This window comes from Centropristis striata, chromosome 22 (genome assembly GCF_030273125.1).
Source record: "Centropristis striata isolate RG_2023a ecotype Rhode Island chromosome 22, C.striata_1.0, whole genome shotgun sequence".
NCBI lineage: Eukaryota > Metazoa > Chordata > Actinopteri > Perciformes > Serranidae > Centropristis > Centropristis striata.
This window is the reverse complement of record NC_081538.1, coordinates 20,542,827-20,560,230: the sequence shown is the minus strand read 5'-3', so window position 1 is coordinate 20,560,230 and position 17,404 is coordinate 20,542,827. Positions and strand designations below refer to the sequence as shown.

Sequence of the window (17,404 nt, the reverse complement as noted above, 5' to 3'; positions counted from 1 at the left end):
TTGAGATTTTACTGATCACTTTTAAAGCATGTCTGGATCTGGCTTAGTGGTAATGTTGATATGAGCCAGCTCGCAGCCTCAGATCCTCAGATCGGGCCAGCTGCGATGTTCCACAGTCCGGGCTTGAATCTAAAGGTCACAGTGTCTTTGCCATCAGGGCCCTCAGCTTTGGAACGACCTGCCTGACAAGAAACGGCTGGCAGAATCAGCAATTTTGTTAAAATCACTTCTTATGACGCATTGTTATAGACTTGGTTTTATGTGATGTCGTCTTTTTAGGGTCTTTTTACTGCTTGTATTCTTTTATTTGTATTTATTTTTATGGAGTTGTTTTATTGTTTCTCATTTGTCATTTGCGTCTTTTGTGTTCTTGCTTTATTGCACCTTAATTTTGTCTTACTCTGTGTGTCTGCACTGTTTGGTTTTCTCTGCTTTGTCTATTAAAGCACTTTATCAACTCTGTTTTTAAAAAAAAAAAGTATTATATTCCTGTTGGTGGGTCGTTGAGTCAGTCTCTCAGAATCAAAGAGACGTTTATCTAGCACCACAACCAACCTTCAACCTTCAATAATACAAGGAGAAATCCATCAAGAAAGAGAAGCAAGATTTTGACACCAATAGCAGCAGAAATTCAACCAGATTGCTAGCATGAAAAAGACATTTTCCTTTTTAACCCCTTAGCTTCCTGACGGTTCACTCACTGGCCTGGTCAACATTTTTCTTTCAGAGGCTGTAGCAGACAAAGTCTTATTACTACTTCTCACTAGAGAAGATTTTGGTATCATGTGAAGCTAAAGGACCTCAGGAAACCAAACATGTCACCTATCTTCAGACAGGGGTCTAAAGTTAGCCTTAATTTTGGATGGCTATTTGACCTTTGACCTCAAGATATCTTAATACAAATTGGTTCTACAGGCTATGAGTCTCCTCTTTACAGACAGTTTTTCCGATGCAGTAGTTTTGTGTGTGTTTTTTTGCCTATTGAATTTTAATATTTCTGCACACTGAACAGTCCCTAAACAGTCTGGAATTGCATAAATTGGGCGTCACTGGAAAGCTGTGTGAGGATGTTAGTCCCAATAGCATACATTTCATTGCAGTGAGACCATTTTTTAAACTTGACCTCATTGTTTTAAGATTGTATGGATGGCTTCCCAAGGTATATTACAATATAGGAGTTTCAGCAAGTGATCACCATACAATCGCAAAATGTCACACATTTTTGAAACCAAATTACAGTATGGATTTTTCTATGGTGCTCCTTAAGGTCTTGGTGTCTTAATGTGGTATTTTGGAGGGATTATTGACCATTTTTCACAATTCTCCAGTGGGCAGAAATTGTTAAATTTAGCACCAAATCTGTGTAACAAATACTATCAGCTCAAAAATTGTTTTAACAGCTAATGAGAAATTATTAAACATGCAATGACCTTAATTTACTTCCAACATAAAGCTGCAAGCACTTATACACTTTCACATTTGAATTAATAAATTGACTGATTAATTAACATTACTGATTTATGACTAGAATTAGAGCTGACAAAAGATTCATCTCAAATTCATTTTCAGATTCATAGCTTTCAGATGATGTACACCACTTCTATGTGACATGTACTGTTGACCTGCTATCTCCCCCTAAAGACCCCCTGACCCCAACCCCTTCCCCTCTAAAAAAGAGGGAGATCTGCAAAGGGGCTAAGTAATACACATAAAGACGAGTAAACTGACATTTATGTGTAAAATTGTTGGGATTCCCCTTTAAGGAAAATGGGCACAAAATTGATGGATTGCTCTTCTAAATTAAAGAAATGTAGGAACTATCTAACTGAAGTTGAGCAAGATGGGGCACATTTAAAGAAAGTAGCAACACTGAGAAAGTTAACTGCAGCACTTTATCACAAAATCCCTCGTAGAGTGGCCCGAATACCAAAGAGTGATGACATTTAGCAGTGTTTAAAGAGTATCCGAGGGTGGATTATTGCTTTTCTTTAGCGAAAAGAATGAGTCAAAATCCAGAGAGAGACTGGAGGAGGAAGAGGAGGAGGAGGAGGAGGAGGAGTGGAAAATCCCTCCCAGTTGTTCAGTATAGTGTCCCAGTAGCTGATGTGGAGCAGGCAAGTTTAAATGTTCCTCCAGCAGCCATTTAATGAGACACGGCTCAGCCCTCCTCCACTTAATTAAAGCCATGATTCACTCTCTTACGCCATACAGTCTACAGTACATCTGGCAGCCGGGGACACAGACACACATACACACACACACACACACACACACACACACACACACACACACACACACACACACACAAACACAATATACACTGTTTTGTGTTTATTTTCAAAGAGCTTACCATGGCCATTTATTTCCCCTAATTCTTAAATCAATGCGGTGACATTCCCAAAGATAAGAATTCCAGTTACACAAACTTGCTTTATCCTCTGGAGGCAAATATGTCACATTTTGGGCAAACTGCATGCCTACTCAGACATCCTGCACTTACACAAACACACACTCACTCACAAACACACACTCCCCTGGCTCCTTGCACTCCAGAGGTAAACACTGGCTGTGAGATCTGGTCTGAAAGCCGTTCTGTCACCGCCTAAAAATGCCCCTGCTCCCTCCGGTCCTGTCGTTATTAATACCCAAATGTGGCTAACGCGCGACACTCACACTCTCGACTTATTGCTTGGGGCTAAAACCTAACAACCAAATCAATATTTATCGGCAGCGGTGGTGTGATTACATTCCCGTCTTCGCCTACTGCTGTTGCTGCTGCTGCTCTGGACCTGCAGATGAGCAGGGGCAGTTGTGCATAATGACCGTAGTGACCATTCCACTCCCACTGCACACTTATCAACATGCCAGCACTCAACACGCACAGTTACACACACCCAGGGGTGCAGCTAGGGACTACAAGATCCTTAGACGTGCTATAGCTGTTAGCCCCAGCCCCTTTAAGAGGCAAACTTATTCGTGTATAATGCATGGATTTGTTTTGGATCTATGGAAATTATTCATTTCTGACCCAACATTGATACAAAAAAAAATGGATTTGCGGTTGTAGAAAAGGCTGCAGTTTCAATTTATTTAGGCTACAGAACCACTGACTTAGGTTTAGGGCAAAAACCTAGCTTTTAGTTTTAAATCCAGTTTAAACAGTAAATACATGTAAGTATAAGCCCGAAGTGAAGTAGACGTGAGCCATAGAAGTTACGTAGATTGCGTATCATATGTTGCATTTAAAAAACTGTAATTCACAAATTGAGAGCCACAGAAGTTACTAAAAACAGAAATTACAAAAAAAAAGTATATAAAGAAATGTATTTTTTATTTTCACACGGGGCACGAACCCCGTTCTCCTGGGTGAAAGTCGACATTAGTCTGAGGATTCTGGTTTTGAAGCCTTGAGTTGGCACTTTGCCTGTCACCATATTGTTTTTTTTGGAAACCAGCACAAGAATTGGGAGCCGAAATGACACTGTTATCAGTTAACACTAGCACTAGTTAGCTAGCTTGGTAAGAAAGGGAGAGTAATAATTCAATATGTACAGCCAACTCCTTATAGTGAGTTTTAGTCTGTACAGGACATTTTTTAAACAAACAAAATTTTAAAAAGTTTGATGAAGTGAGCAACCTGTCACTAATTACTTAGCCCCGTCCTTTATTTTCTAATTTATTGTAAATGGGACCATAATTTGCAAAAATGATCATCATGCTGCATTGAAGAAGACCTGAAACTAGCGACTGAGGCCGTACACTCATGAATGTTAACTGAGGTAATAAATCAAGTGAGAAATAGGGTCATTTTCATACAAATTTACTTCTTTTTACAACCAATGGAGTCACCCTGCAGAAGCTAGATTCCAAAAGGCTTTAACACCATTTGGAATGTTGAACAATTACTTTACTTTAAACACTCAATCTCTGGGGGGGAAATCGGCTCTGCTCACAGGATGTGACGAATCAATACTGCTTCCTACTCTGTCCACAGAAAGTTGGAGTCAACAAACTCTTCTAAACTTCCTTACCATCCATTAAGAAGAACAGCATGCAGTAATTCTCAGAAGTGTGCAGTTAACTCTCATTACAGGACTTCTGCTTACTGAAATCCCTAAAATTCACATTTGTGTCGCTGCCTTTAAAGCTTTAAAAAAAATCCCTGCTTTTACTTGGAGACTCCATTAAGTGTTGGTCCTTTTCCTTCCTGTCGCACACACACACACACACGCACACACACACACACACACACACACACACGGACACACAATGACAACCACAGACAGACCAGATGTCAGTGTGGAACATGGAAGTCTGACAGATGGTAGCCATGTCTCATTTTACTGCTGTACAAGGTTTTAACCGCCTGCACACAAACACACACTTGCACCTTCAAAACCAGCACAATCACTCATAAATCATACAGTAAATGTGTAAAATGCTTCTAAAATATATGAACCAGATGAGGATGTTTTGCCATTATCCACTCTTGCCTTGGGGAAGCTCTCTGATACCTGTCAAAACAAGCACTGATCAGTCAGAGACATATTTTAGGATGTGTGGCAGGCAGATGTTGAGGCGCAGACAACACTGCTGACACGGATGTTTCCTTTCATTAACGTCCACACCTCTGATTCATGGGAAGACGGAGGAAATGATCCTCAGGGATTGAGAGAAACCCCAAAAAAACATCTGGGACACCGTCATCTGTTAAATCCAGACGTCTGCGCCGCAGCACCTCTCACCCATTTGTGTTCCAGGACGAGGACAGACTTCATGTGTACAGTTTTATGACAGTATTTGGTCGACTTGTATAACTGGCATCAGGAGGATCACAGACACAGCTGAGTCCTGTTCTCCAGACAGACAGTGGTTTTTCAGGGGGGGAGAAGGCGGGTGTGACGGCAGTTTTCCCATGTGAAACACGGCCGGTATGTGTCTGCTGTGAGAAATCAGGTGAGTGTGTGTGTTTCATGTGTGTGAGTCCCCTCAGACAGGGAGGACCAGCCGATGACACACAGTTATCAGGGATGCAAAACCGGAGGCGGGTAAATCTGCAAGGGCTATTCTGTGTTTCTAACACACACACATACACACCCTCAGTCTGTTTATTGTTTCCCTCAAGAATAAGCCTGCCTGTTGTTCTGGGGATGTCTCACTAGTTGTGCTAATGACTTAATGGTCGTAAAGGTGTGTTTGTGTGTGTGTGTGTGTGTGTGTGTGTGTTCTATTTCTGTACTTATAAAGACAAAGCATCCTCACAAGGCTGGAAACATAAAGGAATCTTGACAGTCTAGAATGAATTATTTCACACACTTCTCTATTTTCTGCCGCCGAAAAGGGCCTTTCAATCAAAACATTAACATTAAATCCTGGTTACGAAACAGAAGGATTAAAACCATTAAAAACACTGACTGCAGCAGTTTCTTGAGGAAAAAAAAATCTGTGTTTCTCAGATAATGTTTGGTGAACAAAGGATGTCTTGGAGATGCTGCAAACCGAGTTGCCATCAATGTTTTCTCAGCTGGTTTCTCTGAAAACTTAACTATAAACTCTAAAAAGTGTTTATAGAAATGTGGCTTAAAACTGGATCAAGAGTCAATTTATGAAGAGTAAGCATCCTGGAGCTCTTTGTTTTTTTGGCATGACAGCTAATCGTTAGCATACTGACAACTTTCCTGTGACTCATAGGCTAGCAACAGGCTTGATAATTTTGACTGACACACATACATACAAATCAGAGTTGAATCAGATGCATGGTGTATTGTTTTTGTTTTTTAGAGACAGAGCGCCACGCATCATACTCTGAAGACAACCAGAAGGGGCCTCCCTGATAATTTCGTCCACGAGCAAAAAACAGGAAAAATGATCAACAGCTGTTCTGTGGTAAAACGTACTACCAACAAGTTAAAGATCCCAGAACTAAGTTTTTAAAATCTGACGAACTGAAAAGCTCAACTGAAGGGGATAAACATTGATATTAGCTAACATTAGCTTGTGAACATAGGCTATAGCTAACATTAGCTTGCAAACTTTTAGCTCACATTAGCTTGCTAACAGCCAACTTGTACTGGTAGGAGGCCCCGAGGAAGACCCAGAACACGGTGGAGGGATTATATCTCTCGTCTGGCCTGGGAACGCCTCGGGGTCCCCCTGGAGGAGCTGGACGTTGTGGCTGGGGAGAGAGACGTCTGGAATGCCCTGCTTAGCCTGCTGCCCCAGCGACCCGGCCCCGGAGGAAAATGGATGGATGGATAGGCAAACTTGTCCTTTCTGGTAGACATAGAGTGCTAAAGTAATCATAAATCAGACAATTTGTTTGTGTGTCAGTCCATGGTTGTCTCATTGTATGTCTCATGTCTGTATACATCTGTATCCACTTTGTCTCTTAAAAGTTATTAAAACTTAGGTTTAGATTCTTTAACTTGTTGGTAGTGCGTTTCACCACATAGCAGCTTTTGATCATTTTTCAGTTTTTTGCTAACAGACGGAATTGTTAAGGAGGCTCCTTCTTTCAATACAAAGTCAATGGAGAGAGATGGTTTGTTTTTTCACCTTCAAGGGGACGGAGCTTAAGTGTGCTCTGTCTCTTTATAATTGGGTTAGATAAATGTCTATGTAAGCACTGAAAACGTAAAAAAAAAATATATTTTTTCTATAGTTGTAAAAAACTACGACAATTTGGTTATGAATGTTGAAAACTGTTTCCGTTTTACAGATATTTGTTGCGACTCTGGACATACAGCTTGGCACAATCCTGGACAAACCGAGACATCTGATTTTCGTGCTATTCCTATGGTACCCAAAAGTGACATAAGTAAATGTGTGTGTGTGTGTGTGCGCCTGTGCGTGTGTGTGTTTGTGTCTTCATGTGTCCTGTGTGGCAGGCCTTTCATCGCCTCTCTAATGACGTCCAGACGCTTGTGCAGATGGTCATCAACCCAGTGTAGTAAATGAGGAGTCCTCCGCGTCGGCCTCCGGCTGCTGCCTGACCCAAAGTCCAGACGGTGGAGCAGCACAGTCGGTCTGCTCTGAATTACTCAGAGAAAAGACGTGTGGGGCGCTTAAAACAGGAAAGACGCTACATGAACCAGATTGTACCCAGATTCTGCCCTGATTGAATGTTTTTAAAAAAAAAAAAGATTTTAGAGGGACTGTAGCGGTCTCTGCAAAGGAGTTCACAACACAAAGGACACTGGGCACATTTCCTGAGACACAGAATGGTCTACTGTATGTGTGGCAGCTAATCTGGTGCTGGATCTGGATGCTATGGTGGGACACAGCATGGGATCCCCCCCCTCATGTTTGGACGTTTGATCTGGGATTTAGCTGCAGAGCTGGGCAGGAAAACAGCAGCAGCACTAAGATCACACAAACAGGACGTCCGGGATACTCTCTCACAACACACACACACACACACACACATACTGAGGCAGGGGACAATGACTGGGACAGGGAGGTGGGGGAGTGTACAAACACACCGATGAGCATGACTGCGATCACACACACAAACGCAGCAATCTTATTTCATCTGCTTGGGTCGTGTCCTCGCTCAGCGGCCCTCGCAGTGTGTGATATCATCAGACAGTCTCTGTGTGGACAGGAGGACAGGAGGACGGTCCTTTGATACAGAGCAAACCTGAGGAGCAGCCAACATGCTTAAAAAGTATTTGATAGAGAACCAGGAATGAAACACAGTGAGTGTGCTTACTGTAATATTGGGACTCTTCATCACATTAGCATTTGTAACCGCAGCATTTTGCTCAAGAATCAATTAATTCCAATGGAATCGATCAGTAGATTTGCTCACCATGCTGTCCTGACTGCTGATCTTAGACATTTAAACTTAAATAAAAAATAAAATATTTAGTCAATGAATGTCGACTCCTGTTGCTACCAAACGTCGCTCGACTCATTACCAGGATAAAGAGGCATGACCACATCCCCTGTACTGCCTCCCTACACCAGCTCTCTGTTAGATTTCAAATTGATTGCTCACATTTAAGGCTTTAAACAGCCTCATTCCTGAGTCCATCTTGGATTTATTGACCTGGTTTGTGGCCTCTCAAGCATTAAGATGCATTGATGGAGCCCTGCTGGTTACTCCAAGGTTCCAGTTTGTAAAAAAAATAACCCATTTGAATCAGCAAAGTGATTTGTAATGTCCACCCTTTTATCTCTTAGCCTCTGAGTGATTTATTGGTGCTAAAATACTGCTAGAATCTCTGCAGTAGGCCATTTGGGAACCAACACTGACCAAACTTACAGAACAATATGAGACCAAAATGGTCAAATCTATCCTGTTAGCTGTATCACATGACCTGCAAGTAGTCACTATGTTAGCAAACCTCCAGCATCACCTAATTTACAAAGGCGCGTGAACGGATTTTCACATACACATACTGGCATGATGAGGCACTTAGTATTTGGTTATAGCTGTTGTGTGAACATCTTAATGTTAATGATGTTTGGATTACTGTACGACATTTATTCATGTTTTGTAGTGTTAAATTAACCTCTATAGCTTTAGATTTTTAAAAGTTTGTTAGAGCAATATGGGAATTTTGAGTCCAAAACCAATAGCAATATTAGAGGGGAAAGATTCACAGGTTGCAGGAATTTTTGAGCTGGAAATAATAAAGATAGACCTTTTCAATGTTGATTTTGCACCAATTCTACAATATGACTATGTGAAAGTACTCAGAAGCCTGCTCTCTTACACAAATAACGGTTAAGTATTGGTCAATTGATGCCCATTTATATAAAACTTTTTTTTTAGTTGAACCGTGCATAATCGGACAACATACCAATAGGTACTGATATGCCCTTGATAGGCCAATATTAACCAATGGTTAATTAATTACAATCAGTCAACCCATATATTGGTTGGCCTACAGATAGGAGAGATTACCTCCATTGATTGCTAATTATGATTTTGTAACAATTAGGGCATCTTTTTAATGTCCAATATTGATTATTAGGTCCAATTTCCATGTCTTTTTGGATTATTAAGCAGCTCTAAGTTCCTTTAAACAAGCCATCAGGACATCTGTCAAGTTGTGATGTCACACTTGTATTATATTTAGCTACAAAGTGCCACTACAGTGCTGTTACAGTAATTGATGGTGCAGAGACAGCGACAGTGCAGATGCAGAGGCCTGGAAACACGGACCAATGAGAGCACACTGGGCTTTGTCAGGACGGGTTCTTAAAGAGACAGGCTCTTAAATGGAGCGTTTCACACAGAGGGTGAATACAGGTATAGTCAGACAGACAGTATGAGAAAAATAATGTGATTTTTGAATATTAAAGCATGTAAACATGTTCTAGTAGAAACACAAAAACGCAAATATGATCCTGAAAATGAGCATAATATGCTTCCTTTAAAGAGAGAAAATCACTTGAGAATGAGAACAGGTTGGAGGATTTCTCCAATTACAGGATCCCACGTTGTAGGTCAGCGACCCCGGCGACTCAGCAGTCTCTCTCTCCACTACAGCATCAGTTACAGCTGACACTGCCACAGACCAATGAAGGTGAGGAATTTCGAGTTTCCTGTAGAAATTCCAGGCAAGTATTTTTCATTCTTTCTCAAGACGTTCCCATTCTATACATCAAACCATAGCTTTGTCGCATGTCCGTATTTATGGAAATCTCTCCCTCACACACACACAGGCACACTTAGAGTAACAAAAATCTCATGTTGGGATTTCAAATGAGGGCCCCTCAGGTCTGTCTCTGTGTGCAGCTGACCGCTTCGGAGGCACAAGGGCTTTGTGGGAGACGTGAAATGTGATCGTGCTACTTTGAGACGTGGGTGCACAAGCAGGTTAGGCTTAAAAAATGACACAGTATAGTGGATGAACAAAGCTGCAGTGTCAGCAAACACACACACACACACACACACACACACACACACACACACACACACAGACTCCAAAATATCCCAGAGGCACTTCACAAAGAAACCAAACAAGCAGCCCACAGAGCAAACTGCCTTATTAGCTGCGCTGATCTCAGCAGCAACAATGCCTTTAAAGGAGCAGCAGAGACTCAGACTGATGAGGCAGACTCGATCTGTCACACGCACAAAGTAACCTTAGGCTCCAAAATGAATTCAGGGAGACAAGATGGAGGTGGAAGGGCACGGGTCCTCGCTCACAGCTGTCAGCAAGCAGCGGTTAAACTAAACGAGCTGGCCCTTTTGGCTGAAATATAACAACTGGGGTGACAACCTTCATTTGGCACGAATGACCCATGTTTCACCAGCAGGCTGTTTGTATTTGTAAGTGTGCAGGTACTGTACAGGGAATCCGTTGCATGGTGGGATTTGCTCTCACAAACTCTATGTTCATTTGGGGAAAAGCTTTGCTGCTCATGACTCAGTATTTCAGGCTGTCAGTAAGCATCTTAAATAAGCTGAGTGATATTCTAATGTGAGCTTTCTATGACGCCAGCAGACGCTTTGTCAGATTAATTTTTCCCTTTTTTCCAAATACTGGATATTTCATTTCAATTTAGAGCTAGTCTTTAAACGGATAGTTCAGGATTTTGGACATTAAGTTGTTGAAATACTTGCCTGTAGTGTAGTGGATGCAAAGCTATTATTTCATGCCCTGAAAAATGTCATTCACCTTTTTAAAATTCTTTAAAAACAAGAGCAATATGGCATATATTCATCCAGAATGGAAACCGTGATACCACCACAAATCACTTATCTCTTGTAATATCTATCCATGCATATAGATTTGGTTTATATATCCAGGTTTTACAATGTCTCAACCCACCTGACAACAATTTCAACTCTGGGGACCAATATCTCTGGGCTTCCGGTGTAGCCTGTGGATATCCGGATATCCAGAGCAAAATGTTCTCTTCTTCTACAGTCCAATAGACTGTATGGACTACAGATGTTATCTCCGTCATATCACCCATCGGTTTCTGCAGAGCCAGAATGAAGCTCCAAGTGTGTGGCTCCTCCTTAACTCTGGTTATTCTAAAAAAGGAGAGTTGAGGTGCAGCACCGAACCACCACCAGATGTTGCTGCTTGCTTGAGATGCAAAAATGGACTTCTAATCTCTATAAAAACATATCTGCAAATGAATGCAGGGAAATGTTATAAAAAAGCTAATAAAAAGCTAAATTGTTTTCAGAACGTTGGCATTTTAGCTTTAACACACAGATACAAATAGCTCAACTGGACACTGTGCATGAGAATTGGCTTCAGAGATGGTTTCAGTGCTGCCATGCTTTCTGTCTGCTTTGACTCAGGCTGGCAGTACACTCCAAAATAAATCTAATTTGGCGCGGTCTCAAACTGCTCTTGAATACAGTAAATATGCAGGCTGGAGTCTCTCTAGGTCCGTTCCTTTTATTCTGTCACACCACATGGAGGAGCATGTGAGTCGCAGTGGACGCAGGGAAGTAAAAATCTTAACATGTCAATTCCATTTTTATTTGAAATATGCAGCAAGTCTTTAAGCCTTGCTTGGTGTGTGTGTTTGTTAATGCCACGGTGTGACACCACTGTGTCTCCCCCCTCCTCTGTCTCTTTTACAAGAGGTCACAACCCCACGAGTCCTGTGGGAGAGGTGAGAGTTTACATTGGGAGGCCAGACGGGATTCCCAGGCCTGCTAAACATGCCTGAAGCAGGGAGACGCTGCCTGGAACTTTATCTGATGGACAACAATGGTGCTGCCATGTGTGTGTGTGTGGGTGTGTGTGTGTGTGTAGGAAGATGGAAAGATTTGGAGAGTGAAAAAGGGAAAAAATCAAGATAAGGGTTCATGGAGGAGGGGTGAGTCATTTCAGAAAGAAGGTAAACAGATAGAAAGAGATAAGAAGGGTTGTAAAGGAAGTCAACAACACGCACACACTGCTCACTAGTATCCGTCTCACCTGTGTAATCATGCATAAATACACACTGCAGCATTAAAAGTTATATCCCAGCTCCTGCACAAACACCCTGCTTCAGACGTCTCCTCTTCAATCAGAGCGTCCTGGATGCAGCACCCTGTCATCACCACAACACAATAAAACATCCACTTTGTGACCCAGAAGCTGACGCAATGCCTGCGGAGATTGGCACACCTCTGAGAGCAGGATCCAGGGGGTCTTGACAGGGGTTTAATGGAGTACTGGGTCAATTTTTTACAATCAATTCCCTGCCTGGAAGCTCATTTAATGATGTACAGTGGAGGAGAGGTCTCACTCTGTGCAAAGTTCCTGCCTCGGAATACAGCTTCTCTTTCCCCATCACCCTGTATAATTAAAGGCCAACTCCATCGCCGTTGTTTTCAAAATGGAAGCACCCACGCGGAACACTAGCTCTAGCTGAGTCAACAGTCGCTGTGTTAAGTTTAGAAATCACAGAATGTAATATACTGTGTGGCCGGTGTGTTAGTTCATATCCGAAAGTCACACAATAACATAAAATAACGTTAGACCAGCAGCTCTTGTGTCCGGTGAGGTAAGGACAGAAAATGTAATGGGGTGAAAATATTCTCAATATTGCATACACTTTAACAGATTTTTTTTTTTTGACAGTCCTTTTTTATCTATTTAAAATATGTCTTCCTGTGACCCCGTCCTCAGCAGCACATATCACTATCTTCAAAGTCACCAGACTCCTTTGGAAAAAACAGTAATTTTACCTTGCGGAACAAAGGAGTTGTTATTTTACCGCAGCCTTTGTTAGTTTTTCTGTCATTTTGTGACGTTCGGTCTTGAATTTGGTCCTGATTGTTATAGCGCCGCCATGAGGTCAATGAGTGTCTGAATAAATAATGAGAACAAAAGAAAATAGGGCTCCAGCAGCAGCATCACTACTTGGACCCCGAAAGAAATAATTAAATAACAGAAAGAAAGAAAGAAAGAAAGAAAGAAAGAAAGAAAGAAAGAAAGAAAGAAAGGATGTTTAGGTTGTTCCCTGGTCAGTAAGTCATCAGAGGAACACTGTTTTCTATCTGAACACTGAGGTGGACTGCAAGCTACTATTTAAGGGTGTAGTAGTACTGAAATCCCCCGACACATAAATGAGATATTCTGGGTAGTAGCTACCAGAAACTATTCTTTAGGGAAAATCTGCTTTTATTTTATTTATATGAAATTTGTAGACATATATTAGATGTATTTAAGAGGTTGTATCAGGTTGTAACTCATGGTCTACTTTTTACATGAAGTGCATAATGATTTTGATGATTTTTTTCCCTCCTCTCATTTTTTTCTCCTACCTGGCCCTTATCCTCTTCCATACTGTCTGAAAGAAAGAAAGAAAGAAAGAAAGAACGAAAGAGAGAAAGAAAGAAAGAAAGAAATATGGAATGAAAGAAAGAGAGAAAGACAAAGAGAGAAAGAAAGAAAGAAAGAAAGAAAGAAAGAGAGAAAGAAAGAAAGAAAGAAAGAAAGAAAGAAAGAAAGAAAGAAAGAAAGAAAAAAGAAAGATGGAATGAAAGAGAGAATAATGAAACAAAACAATAGGGCTCCAGCAGGGAGCATTGCTGTTGCTTGGGCCCCTAATTATAGGTTAAAAGGGTTAATTTTGCAGTGTTTATTATTGCCACACATACAGTAGTGGGCCTTGAATTAAAGCCAATGTCAACAATACAGAATGTGGTCCAAATATTGATCTATTTAGCAGCTGCTGACATGCAGAAGGTTTGAAGTTTGACCCTGTCCAGAGATTGATTAAGTGATGTAATGACATTTTATTCTACACATCAGAAGATCAGAAAAGAGGAAAAAGCTATTATTACAGTACAGTCCAGCCATTTAACTCATTTTCCGTTCCCTGAAGAGGTGTACCATGGTGATTTTCTTTGTGCGGATAAGAAATATCAATTTTTCGCCACTGCCAGCAGCAACACTGGTGACTCACAAAGAGCCGCTATATCTACAGCGAAACATTGCCTGATGAGAGACGTGACAGCATGTCTGCTTTGGTTTCAAACTGGTATGGATGACACTCCTGTATTCTCTCTGGCGTATGTTTCATCCCTCTGTTGTCACAGCAGCTCATTACTCAGATACATTAGGAATTCCTCTACACTTTCCTCTGTTTCACATCATCACCTATAGACTGATACTAAAGCCTCAATTTCACGTGGAAACTGTAACCTGAAGATATCACAGTATTAATGTCCTTGAAACTGGCGTTCTCAGCCAAAATGTTGTCTGTCAGAGACTGTAGCAGGTTCAGTTCTAAAGGTTTGTTAGTTACTGGTGAAGACATGTGTATGAAACTAAGGTCTAAAGGTCTAATGAATCCTACACATATCATGTCTTGATATAAAAACTAGCATGGCCATTTTCAAAAGACCTCTGACCTCAAGATATCTGAATGCAAAGATACCTACAAGTCCCACCTTTATACACATGCCCACTTTATGCAAGTCCCATGCAGATTTGGACAGAAATCACATTGGTTTTGTCATGCAATTTTTCTGCATACTGGTGTCCCTAAACAATTTTGGACTTGCATCAAAATTGGGTAACTGGAAAGCTACTAATTGTGAATTCAATTATTTAAAAAATGGCTAAATTTAGCATCAAATCTGTGTAAAATAAGGGATCAACCCAAAAATTGCTGCAACAAATTATGGGACATGGAAATGGCCTTCATTCACTGATATCATAATGTTATAAACCCTTATAACTCTAAACTTTTAACATTTCAACAAGCACCGGACCATAACACAACAGACTAGAACACACAGTGCTGAGCTGCACCTCAACTTAATCTTTAGGTTCCATCTTTCTGATGATGTTCACCACTTCTATGTAGCATCTGCTGTTGACCTGCTATCTCCCCCTAAAGACACAAAAGGGCAGCAGTATAAAAAATGTCATCATGCATGATATCTGAAATGAGCCTCTGAGCCTTGCAGACTCACCGTCTCCAACAGCAGAATTATGGGATTATCATTTCTGCAGTTTCTGTTCATGGAAAGCAAATACCCAGAAAGATTTTTTCCCTCTTTGCACCGTACAGTAAACCTGTTGTACTGTAGGTCAGCAGCACACCGCTGTATGCTCTGCGCGCTCCTGCTTTGCGCGTCTGAACGCAGGGTTGTGTGATTTCCGCGCACAGATACGCTGCTATACAACGTGGGGCGTTGATTCAGTAATGCCATGCACATATCACATCTCCTAATGTAACATAATAAGCTACAGATTCTCCCCGCGGAACTCCCGCTGGGATGGAGAGGATTTCCGTTACGTGTGATAAATTGTTAAACAGCTCTCCAGACGCGCACAGATAAGAGGACATGTGTTGTAAATGCTCCCCAAAGACGCTTTATTTTTAGATGTTGACTCCTAATTGATTTCCCCACTATTGCTTGCTCTCGATCTAGATCTCTAGATGGATCCAAATGCCCACTTTGCCAAACCCCTTCTGCACCGATTCCCTTTGCCAAAGCCACGTTTCAGGAGACAAAAAGCCTTTGCTACCATCTCCATGCCACTTGTCAGCTGAGGGGAAGCGAGCCCCTCGCATCCAATCACACCCAAACGCACACTGCCAGAGAGAAAGAAGAGCTGAACAAAAGCCGGACAATCAATCCGGACTAATTGTGCCTCATGAAAGATTTAAAACGGTGTACTCCGGCTGGATGGTTTACGCGTCCACGCCGCACAACTATGAATGATTTATCCGCTGCGTTACTGTACAGCGTGAACAGATCGATATGTCAACATGCCAGCAGACATCACACACACACACAGCTACACACAAACACGGGAGAGAAGAGAAGAATGAGATCCTACCTGGTTGGAACATACTTTGGAAATAAAAGATGACCAGAATAAAGGATCCCAAACAAGTGGCAAATACCATCCGGCATATCCTGCTCATCCTCATCAGTTCGCTCAGAGTCTGTTTCATGACGGGACGGGGAGGCTGGAGGGTGCTGCTCGCTTTGTGACGGGGGAAATCAAGGGCCGGTTTGTTGGAAGCTCCGGGGCTCTGGTGGTACTGATGAGGATTGTCCGCCGGTCAATGAGCTGAACGCATCCAACACGGAGCGTACCACTGCCGGGCTGTGGAGGGGGGAGCAGGGACAGCGTGAAGGTGCTCCCCCGCTCTGAGGAAATGAGCGCGTCCTGCCGCGCGCTTCCATTCAAGAGCATCATATTAAAGATGTTGTTTAATCTTATTGGGAGAAAACTGAGAGTAATGTTTTACACACATATTACAGAAAATAAATCATAAATACTTGCCATATTGTCAACAGGTAGAAACGAGCTGGTTCTGGATTAGGGCTGGGCGATATGGACCAAAAGTCATATCCCAATATATTTAGGCTGAATATCGATATACGATATATATCCTGATATTTTTATCGCAAAGTGAGAGCAAATGTGAAACCGTTTATTTAAGTGAACCTATAAATACTGTATAACAACAGGAGCACCTTTTTTTTTAAAAAAAGCAGAGCTCCATAAAGTGCACATTTAAATAAATAAAAAAATATCTTAAATAAAAATAGCCTGTGTAATAAAAAAAAGCCAATCTTTTTCTGAAATAAATATATTTATATGAGAAAAGAATAACGAACATTACAAAAGAACTAAATATGACAAACCCTAGTAAGGGAAGCATTAATATATAAAGAAAGAAAAAAAATTAGCTATATCGATATATGCGATATGGTCTAATTCCATATCCATATATCGTTTATATCGATATACATCGTTTATATCGATATATCGCCCAGCCCTATTCTGGATCAGACTTGAAGTGTTTTCTTCAGTGGTAAAAGAAGTAATCCTATACTTATTTAAATGAGTAATAACCAACCTAACCAATATGGGATTTCTGTGATTGATATAGAATCCTAACTTAGGCTAATAGTCTAAGAGAAATGGCATCCGATATAGTGAATTTTTGTACAGGAATGAAATATAGATCTGTGCACCAATATCCCTGTTTAAAGCTACTTAGAAGGCTGCTTGCTTAAACAAATAACTTTATTAAATGACACAGTCGCCCCTAAAGTTGGAATAAAATATTTCTGTTTCCATGAAATTATTGTGTCAATGTGATTTATTCTTGACAGATAAAGTGTATATCTTCTCAAAACTTTATTAATCAATCTCTTCCAAACATATCACCATGAAAATTAAACCACAATTAACAGCGGATTGTGTCTGAAAACAAAATTATTCCAACTTTATGGGCGACCGTGTACAGTATATTAAACTTCATGAAACATACAACTGAGAATAATTTAATAAAACTAATAAAACTTGTCTTAATGTGTCTTAATGTTAAACTTTTGGATCTTGCTCCACTTAATTTAATATGAACCCAAAAACCCTTTCAATCACTTTTACTTACTTTATTTTCAATGTTTTGGCCTTAGACATTCATTGGGTAAAATCCATAGAGATAAGAAGGCAAG

The 17,404-nt window shown here is 40.9% G+C and overlaps 1 protein-coding gene across 2 annotated transcripts in view; it reads right to left on the bottom strand.

The window, feature by feature from the left end:
- Nucleotides 1-16,166, bottom strand: part of chst11 (carbohydrate (chondroitin 4) sulfotransferase 11) — a 105,817-nt gene extending 89,651 nt beyond the window's left edge. The window contains exon 1 of one of the 2 annotated variants that reach the window (XM_059325622.1): nucleotides 15,768-16,166. In XM_059325622.1, the coding sequence (XP_059181605.1) occupies nucleotides 15,768-15,885 (118 nt within the window). In that variant the 5' untranslated portion in view covers nucleotides 15,886-16,166. The remainder of the gene's footprint in view (nucleotides 1-15,767) is intronic. The other variant, XM_059325623.1, reaches the window with a different exon arrangement.
- Between the last annotated feature and the right edge of the window lie 1,238 nt (nucleotides 16,167-17,404).